This window comes from Rhinolophus sinicus, chromosome X (genome assembly GCF_036562045.2).
Source record: "Rhinolophus sinicus isolate RSC01 chromosome X, ASM3656204v1, whole genome shotgun sequence".
Lineage (NCBI taxonomy): Eukaryota > Metazoa > Chordata > Mammalia > Chiroptera > Rhinolophidae > Rhinolophus > Rhinolophus sinicus.
The window spans coordinates 80,223,077-80,239,895 of NC_133768.1; the positions used below are offsets into that span (position 1 = coordinate 80,223,077).

The 16,819-nt window shown below is 36.1% G+C and overlaps 1 protein-coding gene across 1 annotated transcript in view; it reads left to right on the forward strand.

Annotated features, from left to right (window-relative positions):
* The window catches only part of SLC6A14 (solute carrier family 6 member 14), a 66,412-nt gene that overhangs the window by 26,621 nt on the left and 22,972 nt on the right, over positions 1 to 16,819 (forward strand). Inside the window, exon 8 of the mRNA XM_019715767.2 lies at positions 15,763 to 15,991. Within this exon, the coding sequence (XP_019571326.2) occupies positions 15,763 to 15,991 (229 nt within the window). The remainder of the gene's footprint in view (positions 1 to 15,762; positions 15,992 to 16,819) is intronic.

The window sequence follows — 16,819 nt, forward strand, 5'->3', positions numbered from 1 at the left end:
CTTAAATAAATTGACGTCAAAGAGAGAGAGGTATTGGATGTAAACTTCATTCTTTTTGACTCAAGAGCTAGAACTCTTAGTCACCATATTATGTTGCCTGCCTTGCACTGTCCAGTCCTGTTTTCTGATGGACTGAAAAACAATTTTGCACTAACATATGCCAGCCCTATTATTTGAAATCTTTGGGGGTAATGTTATATCTACAGAATTTCACTCTTAAAATAGATTTAACTAGATTGGTTTCTAAAATTAATTGTTGTTTTTTAGCAAATATATAAGAAGGGTGAATTGCAAAATGGAGAATACTAAAGTGGTGGGATTAGATGAGAATGTGTGTGTGGGGCCTACTTAAAGAGATGAGGACACCTAATGAAGCTCTATTCAAAACATGGAATGACGGAACTGGGTGATATAAGGGATATCTAAGTATCATCATTCTTCAAAAATTACATAGTACTATCCTTGTTAAGAATTATGTGTTCCTATTGTACCTGAATTGATATGTAGAGACAACAGAATTCCAATCAAATTCCCAGAAGTTTTTTTCCTGAAACTTGAAAGCTGATTCTGAAAGTTATGTGAAAGAGAAAAACGTAAAAAAATAAAACAAAATAAGGTGTTCCTGAACAATTGAGGAAGATTTGTTTTAGCAAATATGAAACAATATTATAATGCTACACTAATTAAAATAATGTGGTATAATTACAGATATAGAAATGCAGAGCAGTGGAAAACAATAGTAATTTCAAAAATATATAGACATATAGACCAGTGGAACAGAATAGTAATATCAAAAATATGCATCAACATATGAAACTTGATATGTGGCAAGGTCACAATGCAGGTCAATGGGGAAAGGATGGACTATCCAACTGATAGAATTGATATCCAATTGATATAATTAATCCTATCAATTATGCTTAGACAATTGGTATTTCATTTCAAAAAAAATAAATTGGAAGTTCTTTGTTTAAATATTTTTTTTTATTTTTCAATTACACTTGGCATAGAATATTATATTAGATTCAGCTACACAAGATAGTGATTAGACATTTATAGAACTTGCAGTGTGATCACCCTGATAAATCTAGTACTCATCTGACACCATGCATAGTTATTAAAGAGTCCCTGATCTATACTTTTTTTTTAATTTAAGTGTATTGGGGTGACAATTGTTAGTAAGGTTACATAGATTTCAGGTGTAAAATTCTGTATTACATCATCTATAAATCCCATTGTGTGTTCACCACCCAGAGTCAGTTCTCCTTCCATCACCATATATTTGATCCCCTCTACACTCATCTACCACCCCCCTCCTCCCTTACACTCTGGTAACCACTAAACTATTGTCTGTGTCTATGAGTTTCTGTTTCTCATTTGTTTGTCTTGTTCTTTTGTTGTTTTTGGTTTATATACCACATATCAGTGAAATCACATGGTTCTCTGCTTTTTCTGTCTGACTTATTTCGCTCAGCATTACACTCTCAAGATCCATCCATGTTGTCACAAATGTTCCTATATCATCTTTTCTTACCAAATAGTATTCCATTGTGTATATATACCACAACTTCTTTATCCATTCATCTATCGAAGGACATTTTGGTTGTTTCCATGTCTTGGCCACGTAAACAAAGCTGCAATGAACATTGGAGCACACGTGTCTTTATCTCTAAATGTTTTCAGATTTTTGGGTAGATACCCAGGAGAGGGATTGCTGGGTCATATGGCAATTCTATTTTTCATTTTTTGAGGAACCTCCACACTGCCTTCCATAACGGCTGCACCAGTCTGCATTCCCACCAACAGTGTATGAGGGTTCCTTTTTCTCCACAGCCTCTCCAACATTTGTTACTATTTGTCTTGTTGATGATAGCCATTCTGACTGGGGTGAGGTGATATCTCATTGTGGTTTTGATTTGCATTTCTCTGATGATTAGTGATGTTGAGCATTTTTTCATATGTCTATTTGCCATTTGTATGTCCTCTTTGGAGAAATGTCTCTTCAAGTCCTCTGCCCATTTTTCAATTGGGTTGTTTGTTTTTTTGTTGTTGAGTTGCATGAGTTCCTTGTATATTCTGGATACTAGCCCCTTATCGGAGGCACTGTTTGCAAAAATCTTCTCCCATTCAGTTGGTGGCCTCCTTATTTTGTCAATGGTTTCTTTTGCTGTGCAGAAGCTTTTAAGTTTCATATAGTTCCATTCGTTTATTTTAGCTTTTACTTCCATTGCCTTTGGAGTCAAGTTCATAAAATGCTCTTTGAACCCAAGGTCCATAAGTTTAGTACCTATGTTTTCTTCTATGCAGTTTATTGTGTCAGGTCTTATGCTTAAGTCTTTGATCCATTTTGAATTAACTTTGGTACATGGTGACAAATAGCAGTCCAGTTTCATTCTTTTGCACGTGGCTATCCAATTCTCCCAGCACCATTTATTGAAGAGGCTGTCTTTGCTCCATTGTATGTTTTAGCTTCTTTGTCAAAATTATCTGTCCATATTTATGTGGTTTTATTTCTGGGTTCTCAATTCTATTCCATTGGTCTATGTGTCTGTTTTTCTGCCAATACCATGCTGTTTTGATTATTGTAGCCCTGTAGTACAAGCCAAAGTCAGGAAGTGTGATACCTCCATTATTGTTCTTCTTTCTTAAGATTGCTTTGGCTATTCGGGGTCTTTTGTGGTTCCAAACAAATCTGATGATTTTTGTTCTATTTCTTTAAAATATGCCATTGGGATTTTGATGGGGATTGCATTGAATCTGTATATTGCTTTGGGTAATATGGCCATTTTAACTATGTTGATTCTTCCAATCCATGAGCACGGAATGTCTTTCCATTTCTTTGTGTCTTCTTCAATTTCTTTCAAAAATGTCTTGTAGTTTTCAGCATATAGGTCCTTCACATCCTTGGTTAAGTTTATTCCTAGGTATTTTATTCTTTTTGCTGCAATTGCAAAAGGAATTGTTTTTTATATTTCTTTTTCGGAGATTTCATTCTTAGTATATAGGAAGGCAATGGACTTTTGTACGTTGCTTTTGTAACGGCAACTTTACTGTATTCGTTGATTGACTATAATAGCTTTTTGGTGGAGTCTATAGGGTTTTCATCATGTCGTCTGCAAAGAGTGACAATTTAAATTCTTCATTCCCATTTTGGATGCCTTTTATTTCTTTCTCTTGCCTGATTGCACTCACAAGGACTTCCAACACTATGTTGAAAAGTAGAGGTGATAGGGGACAGCCCTGTCGTGTTCCTGAACGTAGAGCAAAGGGCTTCAGTTTTTCACCATTAATTATGAGATTAGCAGAGGGCTTGTCATATATGGCCTTTATTATGTTAAGGTATTTTCCTTCTATACCCATTTTATTAAGTGTTTTAATCATAAATGGATGTTGTATCTTGTCAAATGCTTTTCTGCATCAATTGATATAATCATATGATTTTTGTCCTTTATTTTGTTTATGTGATGTATCACATTGATGGATTTGTATGTTGAACCATCCTTGTGCCCCGGGATGAACCCCACTTGGTCGTGATGAATAATCTTTTTAATGCATTGTTGTATTCGATTTGCTAGAATTTTATTTAGGATTTTTGCATCGGTATTCATCAGAGATATTGGTCTGTAGTTTTCTTTTTTTGCTGTCCTTACCAGGTTTTGGTATCAGGGTAATGTTGGCCTCATAAAATGAGTTAGGGAGTACTGTCTCTTCTTCAAGTTTTTGGAAGAGTTTGTGCAGAATTGGTATTAGATCCTCTTTGAAGGTTTGGTAGAATTCACTAGTGAAGCCATCTGGTCCCGGACTTTTGCTTTTGGGAAGGTTTTGGATGACTGATTCAATTTCGTTACTGGTGATCGGTCTGTTTAGATTTTCCAGTTCTTCATGGTTCAGCCTTGGAAGGCTATATGTTTCTAAGAACTTGTCCATTTCTTCTAGGTTGTTGAATTTGGTGGCATATAGTCCTTCATAGTATTCTTGGATGATCCTTTGTATTTCTGTGGTGTCCGTGATACCTTCCCCTTTTACGTTTCTGATTTTGTTAATCAGTGTCTTCTCTTTTTATCTTAGTAAGTCCAGCCAAGGGTTTGTCAATTTTGTTAATCTTTTCAAAGAACCAGCTCTTTGTCATATTAATTTTTTCTATTGTCTTTTTGTTCTCTATTTCATTTAGTTCTGCTCTAATTTTTGTTATTTCCTTTCTTCTGCTGACCTTGGGTTTTACTTGTTCTTCTTTTTCTAGTTCTTTAAGGTGTAACATGAGGTTATTTATTTGGGAGTTTTCTTGTTTCTTGAGATAGGCCTGTAATGAGATAAATTTCCTCTTAAAACTGCTTTCGCTGCATCCCAAAAATTTTGGTAGGATGTATTTTCATTGTCATTTGTTTCTATGTATCTTTTGATCTCTCCTCTAATTTCTTCTTTGACCCAGTCCTTCTTTAAAAGTATGTTGTTTAATCTCCATGTATTTGTGTTTTCTCCCGCTTTCTTTTTACAGTTGATATCCAATCTTCAAGCCTTGTGATCAGAGAATATGCATGGTATGATTTCAATCTTCTTAAATTTGTTGAGACTGATTTTATGTCCCAATATATGGTCTATCCTTGAGAATGTTCCATGTACACTAGAAAAGAATGTATAGTCTGATGTTTTAGGATGAAGTGCTCTATAAATGTCAATTATGTCCATTTCATCTAATGTGTCATTTAGGGCTACTATTTCGTTATTTATTTTCTGTTTGGATGATCTATCCATAGCTGTCAATGATGTATTTAAGTCCCCTAGTATAATTGTGTTTTGGTCAATTTCTCCCTTTAGTTCTGTTAGTAGTTGCTTGGTGTATTTCGGTGCTCCCTGATTGGGGGCATAAATATTGATGACTGTTATGTCTTCTTGTTGTACAGTCTCCTTTACCATTATGAAATGTCCATCTTTGTCTCTCGTTACTTTTTTCACCCTGAAGTCTGTTTCATCTGATATCAGTATGGCTACACCTGATTTTCTCTAGGTACCATTTCCTTGGAGAGTCAATTTCCACCCTTTCATTTTGAGTCTATGCTTTTCCTTGTAGCTGAGCTGTGTCTCTTGGAGACAGCATGTGGTTGGGTTTAGCTTTTTGATCCAATCTGCTACTCTGTGCCTTTTTATTGGTGAGTTCAGTCCATTTACATGTAGGGTGATTATTGCTATGTGAGGATTTCCTGTCATTCGGTCTTTAGTTTTCAGGTAAGGCTGTGTCTCCATTGTTTCTTTGCCTTCTTGTTGTTGTCTATTATTTCTGTGTGGTGGTATTCTATGATGTTTCCCTCTGTTTCTTCTTTTATTTCAGTATATATTTCAGTTCTGGATTTATTTTTGAGTGGTTACCCTTAAGTTTATGTAAAAGTAAGTTTGATATTTAGAGTATTCCATTATCTTCAGCACACTTACTTTCTCCATTCCCATATTCCAGTTCAGGCCTTTACTCTCCCCCTTTTTGAATTTGGTTTCCACAAATTGTCCCTGTTGATGGTTGTCGAATAGCCTCCTTTAGTATTTCTTGTAGTGCAGGTCGTTTATTAGAAAATTCCCTCAGCTTCTGTATGTCTGGAAAGGTCTTTATTCCTCCTTCATATCTAAAGGATATCTTTGCTGGATATATTATTCTTGGCTCATGATTTCTCTCTTTCAATAGTTTGAATATTTGGTTCCACTCCCTCCTGGCTTGTAGAGTTTCTGCTGAAAAATCTGATGATAATCTAATGGGCTTTCCTTTGTAAGTTACCGTCTTCTTTTCCCTGGCTGCCTTGAGGATTCTTTCTTTGTCGTTGATTTTAGACAGCTTCAATACAATGTGCCTTGGAGAAGGCCTGTTGGGATTGAGGTAACTAGGTGTTCTATTTGCTTCTTGGATTCGAGGGTCCAGTTCTGTCCACAAATTTGGGAAGTTCTCATCGACAATTTGTTTGAATATATTCTCTGTTCCCTTCTCTCTTCTCCTTCTGGTATGCCCATTATTCTTATATTGCTCTTTCTGATGGAGTCAGAAAGTTCTTGTAGAGTTCTTTCATTTCTTTTAAGTCTCAAGTCTCTTTCTTCTTCTATCTGTGTCATTTCCAGGTTTCTATCTTCGATGTCACTGATTCTTTCCTCCATCTGGTCAACTCTACTACCTAAGCTGGTTATTTCATTCTTAATTTCTTCTATTGAGTTCTTAATCTCCAGAAATTCTATTTGGTTCTTTTTTAAAATTTCAATCTCTTTCGTAAAATGCTCATGCTGTTCTTTGATTGAGTTTCTGAGTTCATTTAACTGCCTATCTGTGTTTTCTTGTATCTCGTTGAGTTTTTCCAGAACTGCAATCTTGAATTCTCTGTCATTTAAGTCACATATTTCTGTATCTTTAAGTGCCTTCTCTGGAGATTTTCACTTTCTTTCTGAGCTATCTTGTTGCCTTGGTTATTCATGGCGATTACTGGTTTACTATTTCTCTTCCTAGACATCTACAGGAGTGACTTCTGCAACAGGTTGATAGGAAAGCGGTCTTTCTTTTGTTTTCCAGTACTTGTTGGTAGAATGTTTTATTATTTCTCCAACTGCAACTTATTTTTCTTCTCCCACATGGTAGTGCTATGTTTTCTCTGCACTATTCCAACTTCTCACACAATGGGGGATTCCCTGGGAGACGGGCTTCTCCTCTGTTAATAGTTCGTCTAGGTCACAGGGCAGTGTCCCGGTGGGTATGTGGAGAGCTTTTGATGTTCCAAAGCTCTTCCAGCTCCTGATTCAGAGCCCGTATGTTTCAGCAGTTCTGTTTACTCCTGCAGGGATCCGCCCAGATAGGTGGGGTCGGGTGAGTTGTGAGAGGTGGCCCAGAGCAATGGCGGAGACCACCACCACAGCCGGTCCTGCTTCCACAGCTCCCTCCCCTTTGCCGGAACTAGTTGGGCTGTGAATTTGTGTCTGCGGCCCACAGTTCTCAAAACAGCAAATTTTCTGTTGTTTTGATCCGACATTGCTACTGTTTCGCCTCCAGCACCGGGCAGGTGGGGGCGGGGCGAGCTCTGGGAGGGTACGGAGGGGGCGGCTAGTCTCAGTGCCTAAGGGTCCGCTCTCTGCTCAGCAGTGAGGGCTTAAACCACCGTTTTCAGCCTTTTTCCCTCAGTCTTTTCTCCGAGGTCTCTGCCGTGAGCGTTGGGTTCAGCCGTGTTATATGCTGTCCCCTCAGCCCTGTGGAGCCCTGGCGGAGCCCTAGCAGTCCGAGTTCTTCCCTCTCCCGCAGCTGTGGTAGTTCCGGGAAGCAGCGTGCTTGGAGCACTGTGCTAGGTCTGCGTCCTGCGCCTGCGCGGCTCCGTCTCCGCACACTTCTCCCTTCCCTTTTGCCTCCACTCGCGCGAATCTCTCACCTGTAGGTGATTTCAGTCGGTAGTGGGCCTCTTCGTCTTGCCTGTCTGCTGTGCAGGGAGTCCTTTGTGGAGTTTTTGTTGTTAGATTCTTTGTAAATTCCAGGGGAGCTTTACAGAGGCTCACCTCACTTCGCCATTTTTCCAGAAGTCCTATTCTTATTTTTTTGAGGACCTTCTACACTGCCTTGCAAAGCAGGTACCGTAATCTGAATTCCCACCAACACTGTATGAGGGTTCCTTTTTCTCCACAGCCTCTCCAACACTTGTTACTGTTTGTCTTGTTGATGATGGCCATTCTAACTGGGGTGAGGTGATATCTAATTGTGGTTTTTATTTGCGTTTTTCTGATGATTAGTGATGTTGATAATATTTTCATGTCTATTGGCTATTGTATGTCCTCTTTGGAGAAATGTCTCTTCAAGTCCTCTCCCCATTTTTTAATTGGATTGTTTGTTTTTTGCTTTTTGAGTTGTATAAGGTCCTTATGTATTTTGGATATTAGCCACTTATTGGAGGTGTTGTTTTCAAAAATCTTCTTCCATTCCGTTGTTTCCCTCTTTATTTTGTTGATGGTTTCTTTTGCTCTGGAGAAGCTTTTTAGTTTGATATAGTCTGATTCATTTATTTTAGCTTTTACTTCCCTTGCCTTTTGACTCAAACTTATAAAGTGCTCTTTGAACCCAAGATACATGTTTAGGACCAATTTTTTCTGCTATGCAGTTTATTGTTCAAGTCTTATGTTTAGATTTTTGATCCATTTTGAATTAATTTTTGTACATGGTTACAGATAGCAGTCTAGTTTCATTCATTTGCACATGGCTTTCCAATTCTCCCAGCACCATTTATTGAGGAGGCTGTCTTTTCTCCATTGTATGTTTTTGGCTTCTTTGTCAAAAATGATCTGTCTATGTTTCTGGGGGTTTATTTCTGGATTCTGAATTCTATTCCATTGGTCTGTGTGTCTGTTTTTCTTTTTTGTTTTGTTTGTTTTTTTGCCAATATCATACTGCTTTGATTATTGTTGCTCTGTAGTATAAGCTAAAGTCAGGGAGTGAGATACCTCCAGCATTGTTGCTTATTGCTAGGATTGATTTGGATATTCAGGGTCTTTTTTTGTTTCATACAAATCTGATGATTTTTTCTTCTATTTCTTTACAAAATAACACTGGGATTTCGACAGGGATTGCATTAAATCTGTATATTGTTTTAGGTAATATGGCCATTTTAACTATGTTGATTCTTCCCATGCATGAACATGGAATGTCTTTCAATTTTTTTGTGTCTTCTTCAATTTGTTTTAAAGATGTCTTATACTTTTCAGTGTATAAATCTTTCACATCCTTGGTTTACTTTATTCCTAGGTGTTTTGTCTTTTTGTTGCAATTGAAAAGGAATTGTATTTTTTAATTTCTTTTCCTGAGATTTCATTATTAATATATAGGAATGCAATAAACTTTCGTATGTTGATTTTGTAGCTGGCAACTTTACTGTATCCGTTTATTGTTTCTAATAGCTTTTTGGTGGAGTCTTTAGCGGTTTTTTTTAATTAAAATTTATTGGGTTGACAATTGTCAGTAAGGGTTTTCCATATATAATATCATGTCATCTTCAAAAAATTACAATTTAACCTCTTCATTCCCAATTTGGATGCCTCTTATTTCTTTATCTTGCCTTATTGCTCTGGCTAGGACTTCCAATGATATGTTGAAAAGCAGAAGTGATAGGGGACAGCCCTGTCGTGTTCATGAACATAGAGCATTACGCTTCAGTTTTTGACCTTTAATTATGATAGTAGCTGAATATTTGTCATATATGGCCATTATTATGTTAAGATATTTTCCTTCTATGACTATTTTATTAAGTGTTTTAATCATAAATGTATGGTTTATCTTGTCAACTGCTTTTTCTGTATATATGTATATATATATATATGATTTTTAACCCTTCATTTTGTTTATGTGGTGTATCACATTGATGTTTTGCTTATGTTGAACCATCCTTGTGCCTCTGGGATGAACCCCACTTGATCATGACGTAATACTTTTTAATGCATTGTTTCATTTGATTTGCTAGAATTTTGTTTATGAACTTTGCATCTATATTCATCAAAGATATTGGTCTGTAATTTTATTTTTTTGTATTATGCTTACCAGGTTTTGGTATCAGGGTAATGCTGGCTTTATAAAATGAGTTAGGAATATTGTCTCTTCTTCAATTTTTGGGAAGAGTTTGAGTAGGGCAGGTATTAGATTGTCTTCGAATGTTTGGTAGAATTCACTAGGGAGGCCATCCAGACCTGGAGTTTTGCTTTTGGGAAGGTTTCAGATGACTGATTCAATTTCCTTACTGGTGATCGGTCTATTTGTTTTCCAATTCTTTGTGAATCAACCTAGGTATGGTGTATGTTTCTAAGAACTTGTCCATTTCTTCTAGGCTTTTGAATTTGATGGCATATGGCATAAAATCTTTCATAATATTCTTGGATGATCCTTTGTATTTCTTTGGCATCCATGATAACTTCCCCGTTTTTATTTCTGATTTTGTTTATTTGTGTCCTTTCTCTTTTTCTCTTAATGAGTCTAGTCAAGGGTTTGTCAATTTTATTAATCTTTTCAAAAAACCTGCTGTTTGTCTCATCAATTTTTCCTATTGTCTTTTTGTTCTCTATTTCATTTAGTTCTGCTGTGATTTTTATTATTTCCTTCCTTCTGCTTACTTTGGGTTTCAATTGAACTTCTTTTTCTAGTTCGAAAAGGTGTAACATGAAGTTATTTATCTGGGATTTTTCTTGTTTTTTGAGAAAGGCCTCTAATGATGTAAATTTCACTCATAAAACTGCGTTTTCTGCATCCCCAAAATTTTGGTTGGATGTATTTTTATTGTCACTTGTTTCTATGTATTTTCTGATCTCTCCTCTTATTTCTTCTTTGACCCAGTTGTTCTTTAAAATTATGTTGTTTAATATCCACATATTTATGGGTTTTCCTGCCTTTTTTTTGCAGTTGATATCCAATCTCAAAGCCTTGTGATCAGAGAACATTCTTGGTATGATTTCAATCTTCTTAAATTTGCTGAAGGTAGTTTTATGTCCCAATATATGATCTATACTTGAGAATGTTCCATGTACCCTAGAAAAGTATGTATAATCTGATGTTCTAAGCTGAAGTGCTTTATTAGTATCAATTATGTCCCTTTTATCCAATGTGTCATTTAGGGCTGATGTTTATTTTTATATTTTCAGTTTGGATGATCTATCCATAGCTGTCAATGATGTGTTTAGGTCCCCTGCTATAATTGCATTTTGGTCAATTTCTCCGTTTATTTCTCTTAGTACTTGCTTGGTATACTTCCTTGCTCCCTGATTGAGGGCATAAATATTGATTACGGTTATGTGTTCTTGTTGTGTAGTCCCCTTTATCATTATGAAATGTCCATCTTTGTCTCTCGTTACCTTTTTCTGTCTTGAAGTCTGTTTCATCTGATATTAGTATAGCTACTCCTGATTTTCTCTGAATACCATATGCTAGTAGTGTCATTTTCCACCCTTTCTCTTTGAGTCTAAACTTTTACCTATAGATGTGTCTCTTGGAGGCACTATATGATTATGCTTAGTTTTTTTTTTTATCCAATCTGGTACTCTGTTCCTTTTTATTGGTGAGTTCAGTCCATTTATATTTAGGGTTATAATTGATATATGAGTATTTCCTATCATTATATCCCCAGTTTTCTGATAGGACAGTGTCTCCATTGTTTCTTTGCCTTTATGTTGCTGTCTATTATTTCAGGGTGGTGGTATTCTTTGATTTTTCCTTGTGTTTCTTCTTTTTCGTAATGTTATATATTTCAGCTGTGGATTTATTTTGTGTGTGTTTGCCATTAAGTTTATGAAAAAGACAGATTCATATTTAGAGTATTCAATTTTCTTCATCATGCTTCACTTCTCCATTCCCCTTTGCATAATCAGACCTTACTCTCTCTCTTTTTATGTTTTTGTTGTCACACGTTATCCCTATTTATGCTGTGAGTTGATCTGCACTGCAGTAGCAAGTTGTCTTTCTCCTGTCTTTTTTTCTAAATGTTTTGTTTTTCTTCCTGTGTTATGTTTAAATGTACAGTGTTCTATTTCATGTAGAGGTTGCCATTTATTGCTTCTGTCTGTCTGTTCATAATACAGACAGACATGGTTTCATATTCTTTTGCTTTTTTGCTTCGGATTGAGTAACCTCCTTCAGTATTTCTTGTAGTGCAGGTCCTGTGTTAGAAAATTCCCTCAACTTTTGTGTATGGAAACGTCCTTATTCATCCTTCATATCTAAATGGTATCTTTGCTGGATGTGTTATTCTTGGCTCATAGTTTCTCTCTTTCAATAATTTGAATAATTGATTCCCCTCCCTTCTGGTTTCTAGAATTCCTGCTGAAAAATCTGATGATAACCTAATGGGCTTTCCTTTATATGTTACTGTCTTCTTTTCCTTGGCTGCCTTGAGGATTCTTTCTTTGTCAAAATTTTTGATAGCTTTAGTACAATGTACCCTGGAGAAGGCCTGTTGGGATTAGGTAATTAGGTGTTCTATTTGCTTCTTGGTTTTGAGGATTCAGTTCTCTCTACAAGTTTGGGAAGTTGTCGTCAAGTATTTGTTTGAATATAGTCTCTGTTCCCTTCTCCCTTTCTTCTCCTTCTGGAATGCCCATTATTCTTTTTTTTTTTATTATTAAATTTATTGGGGTGACAATTGTTAGTAAAATTACATAGATTTCAGGTGTACAATTCTGTATTACATCATCTATAAATCCCATGTGTGTTCATCACCCATTATTCTTATATTGCTCTTTCTGATGGAGTCAGAAAGTTCTTGTAGAGTTCTTTCATTTCTTTTAAGTCTCAAGTCTCTCTCTTCTTCCATCTGTGTCATTTCCAGAGTTCTACCTTCAACATTAGTGATTCTTTCCTCCATCTGGTCAACTCTATTACCTAAGCTGGGTATTTCATTCTCATTTCTTTTACTGAGTTCTTAATCTCCAGAAATTCTATTTGATTCTTTTTTTTTTTTTTAACATTTCCATGTCTTTGGTAAAATGTTCTTTTTGTTCTCTGATTGTGTTTCTGAGTTCATTAATCTGCCTGTCTGTGTTTTGCATCTCATTGAGTTTTTTCAGAACTGCACTCTTGAGTTCTCTATAATTTAAGTTAACATATTTCCATGTCTTAAGTTCATTTTCTGGAGACTTTTCATTTTCTTTCTGATCTGCCTTGTTACTTTGGTTATTCATGGCAATTAATGAATAATTATTTCTCTTCTGAGTCACCTACAGGATTGCGTTCTGCAACAGGTTGATAGGAAGAGGTCTTTTGTTTTGCTTTCCTGTGTGTGTCGGTAGAATTTTTATTTTCTTTCCGACTGCAGCATTTTATTCTCTCTTGTGCTGTAGTGTTATATTTTCTCTTCACTGTTCCAGCTTCTCACACAATGGGGAAATTCTCTGGAAGGTGGGCTATTCCTCTGTGAGCAGGTCACATGGATCTCAGTACACCACCTCAGCTTAGGGATTTGCAGAGCTTCTGAAATTCCAAAGCCCTCCTTGCAGCAGATTCAGAGCCTGTGTCTTTCAGTGGTTCTGTTTAACTGTGCAGGGATCTACCCTGATAGTTTGGGGCAGGAGTGAAGTGGGTTGTGAGAGTTGGTTCTGAGCAATGGCAGCAAAAGACTACTCACAACTACATTGTTTCTAATAGCAAAATAACACAGCCAGTCCTGTATCCAAGGCTCCCTCCCCTTCGCTCAAACTAGTTGGAATGAATCCATGGCTGTGGGCCGCCGTCCTTAGAACTGCACATATTCTGTTCTTTTGATCTGACACTGCAACTGTTCCCCTTTTAGCACAGGGCAGGAGGTAGTAGGGTGAGGTCTGGGAGGGTAGGGAGGGGACAGCTAGTCTCAGTGCCTGAGGCTTCCATTCTCTGCTTGGCAGTGAAGGCTTAAACCACTGTTTTCAGCCTTCTTCCCTCAGTCTTTTCTCCGAGGTCTCTACTGTGAGCGTTGGGTTCAGCTGTGTTATATGCTCATCTCTCATTCAGGACTGAGAGAATATACAGGGAGCACTAGCAGTCTGAGTTCTTCCCTGTCCTGCAGCTGCAGTAGTTCTGGAGTGCAGGGAGCTCGAAGCTCTGAGTTCCAGTCTGCATCCTGAGCCCGTGCGGCCTGTGTCTCCACACTTCCCGTTTCCCTGCTCACCTTTCGTCCAATTTTCCCACCTTTAGATGATTTCTCTTATCTTGACTGTCTGCTGTGGGGGGAAGCCTTTGTGGAATTATAGCTGTTCAATTTGTTGTAAATTCCAGGAGAGATTTCAAGAGGCTGACCTCACGCCACCATTTCTGTGACATCCAGGATTTTTAATATGCACAGTGTCAATTAAAGTTGAATTGAAAACAACATTATAACTTGTAAACACAAATTAGTTTAATAGGCTTTGGTTTGCATGAGATTACTGCATAAATTACTCCTTAGTAGAACTCAGAAAAAGTTACTGCTCCATCCTTCCCTGCAGGAATATTTTGAAGAAAAACTAATTAATAGTACCTTTCAAATACCACAATGCTACAGGAGCAACACAATGTCATCTATCATTTATGGCAACCATATCCCAATGTGCTTTAGATGCTAAACTCATTTTTGTTTAGAAGAGAATGCAAGAGGCATCCTGCTTGGAACGCTTTGTTAAACGCTTTGTGATGGACAGTGTATTTGCCTCCCACACACCCTAGTTTTTGGGCCTTTGTATTTCAAAGATGAGCAAATAGCAAAGCAGAAAAAAAGAAAAAAAAGGTGGCGGAGGAGGAATGGACATATGTTGTAAACCACGAAGTTAACCAAAATAAGTACTTTAAATAAATCAGTTACTATCACTGTCATAGCTAACATAATTATTATCATTTCTAAAAAGAAATGACATGTTAATACAAAAATGTAAGTAGAGAAAATCTCTAATAAAATACTGTACTAAAGATAAAAAACAACAACAACATTATAAGCTAAACTTTAATTTCCTTAGGAGAAAATATAGCATAGTACGTTTATGACCTTAGGTTAATGATTTTTTTTTAAATTAGAGAAATCAAGGTCAATACATAAAAGCAAAGTTGGACACCTTCAGCTATATTAAAACAACAACAAAATTCTTGGTTCATCCAAAGACACAATGTTAACAGATTAAATTATAAGCCAGAAATTGGGAGGAAGAAATTAACATATAGACAAAGGATTAGAATGCAAATTACACAAAGTATTCCCAGAGTTCCAATAAGGCAAATAAGCCAAACAAATTTGGCAAAAGACATGAACAGAAATTTCACAGAGGAGTTAAAACCTAACTATGGAATATAAACACATAAAAATATGCTAAACTGTATAAGTCATTAGATTAATCAACCTTCATTTCAAAGCCACTAGATTAGACCATATTCAAAATTCTGACCAATGTTAGCAAGGATGTGGAGGAATGGGAAATCTCATAGCTAGCTGGTGGGGTGTGAAGTGGTACAAACCACTTTGAAGAATAATTTGGCAATATTTAGTAAAAAAGAAAAAGATTCATATACTCTGTGAGATCACAGTTTCACAACTAGGTATGAGGAGACATAAAAGAATACTCACAGCTACATTGTTTCTAATAGCAAAATAATAAACAACCTCAATGTCCATGAACAGAATAAAGTGTTTAAGTGTGGTATACACAGTGGGTCAATACAATAGTGACAAAAATGTTGAAAACTACATGTATTTAACCGAACCATATGAATTTACTTATATTCTTTCATTTTTGACTTACAAAGTTGAAATTTCAAATTGATAAAGGATAAATCTCATACAATACTGAATGAAAAAATTGTGTAAGATTGCATACATTAAGAAAACTTTTCTATAATTTCAAAAACATGCAAAGCTAAATGCCTTGTGTTTATGTTTACATATTTATGTGGTGAAAATATAAAGAAAAACAAGAAAATGATAACTACAGAAGTCCAGATAGCAGTTATCGCCAGAGGTTGGAAGGCTGATATGATCAGGAAGGGGCATACAGGGTCTTTACAAAACTGATTCCAGAGGTTGGCCGGTTACCTCAGTTGGTTAGAGCATGGTGCTGATAACACCAAGGTTGCTGGTTCAGTCCTCGCATGGGCCACTGTGAGCTTTGCCTTCCTTAAAAAACAAACAAACAAACAAAAACTGATAACATTGTATTTCTTAAGCTGAGTAGTGAGTACGTGGGTGTTTATTTCATTGTTATTTATAATATTTTTCATTTGTATATATAAAATATTTTATGCAAATAAAAATTAAGAATGTATGTTTTTAATTATTAAATTTTCTCTTATAGGTTTGGAAAGATGCTGCCACTCAGATATTTTACTCCCTTTCAGTGGCTTGGGGTGGCTTAGTTGCTCTATCATCTTACAATAAGTTCAATAACAATTGCTTCTCAGATGCCATTGTGGTTTGTTTGACAAATTGCCTCACGAGTGTGTTTGCTGGATTTGCTATTTTTTCTATATTGGGACACATGGCTCACATATCTGGAAAAGAAGTCTCTCAAGTTGTAAAATCAGGTATGGAATGCTATATATTATTAAGTTTGATTAATTCAATATAGCTCATTTGAGGGACACTCATATTTTACAGCATTTACTTAAAGTGCTCAAGATTTAGAATATTGCATTTTCTTTCTCATTTCATTTTGTATAGCTTCGTTGTTTTAATGATGGAATAATTCTTAGGTGATCTGAAAAAAGAATACTATATTTGAGATCAATTGTTTTTAATAAGACTGTTTTTTGAATTTTGTTTAGTCCTTAATATGAACTACTTACTGCATAATTACAAGTATAAGGCATCATGCTGAGCACTTTACATATATTGTCTTCATTTATGCATACACACACACACACACACACACACACACACATATATATATATATATATATATCCAAAAATGTATACTTTTTTAAAATTAAAGTTTATGGGGGTGACAATGTTTAGTAAAGTTACATAGGTTTCAGGTGTACAATTCTGTACTACATCATCTATATCACACTGTGTGCTCACCACCCAGAGTCAGTTCTCGTTTAGCGGTTACCAGAGGGTGGGGGGGAGGGAGGTGGTAGATGAGTATAAAAGCAATCAAATGTATGGTGTATACACATTTTAAGAAAAGAAAACTATATTAAAATTGTACTACTCAATATATGCTGATAACAAAAGATGAATAAAAGTCACGTTTGACTTCTGCAATTACAAGAGATGCTCAAAGTGGTTACCATCAGTGTCCAGACACTTCTGATTACAGCAAACTGCTGCTTGAGCAACGTTGACCAAAGTGGCCACTTATATTCATTTTTGGCATCCTGATATATACATCTTTTATTGATATATATATA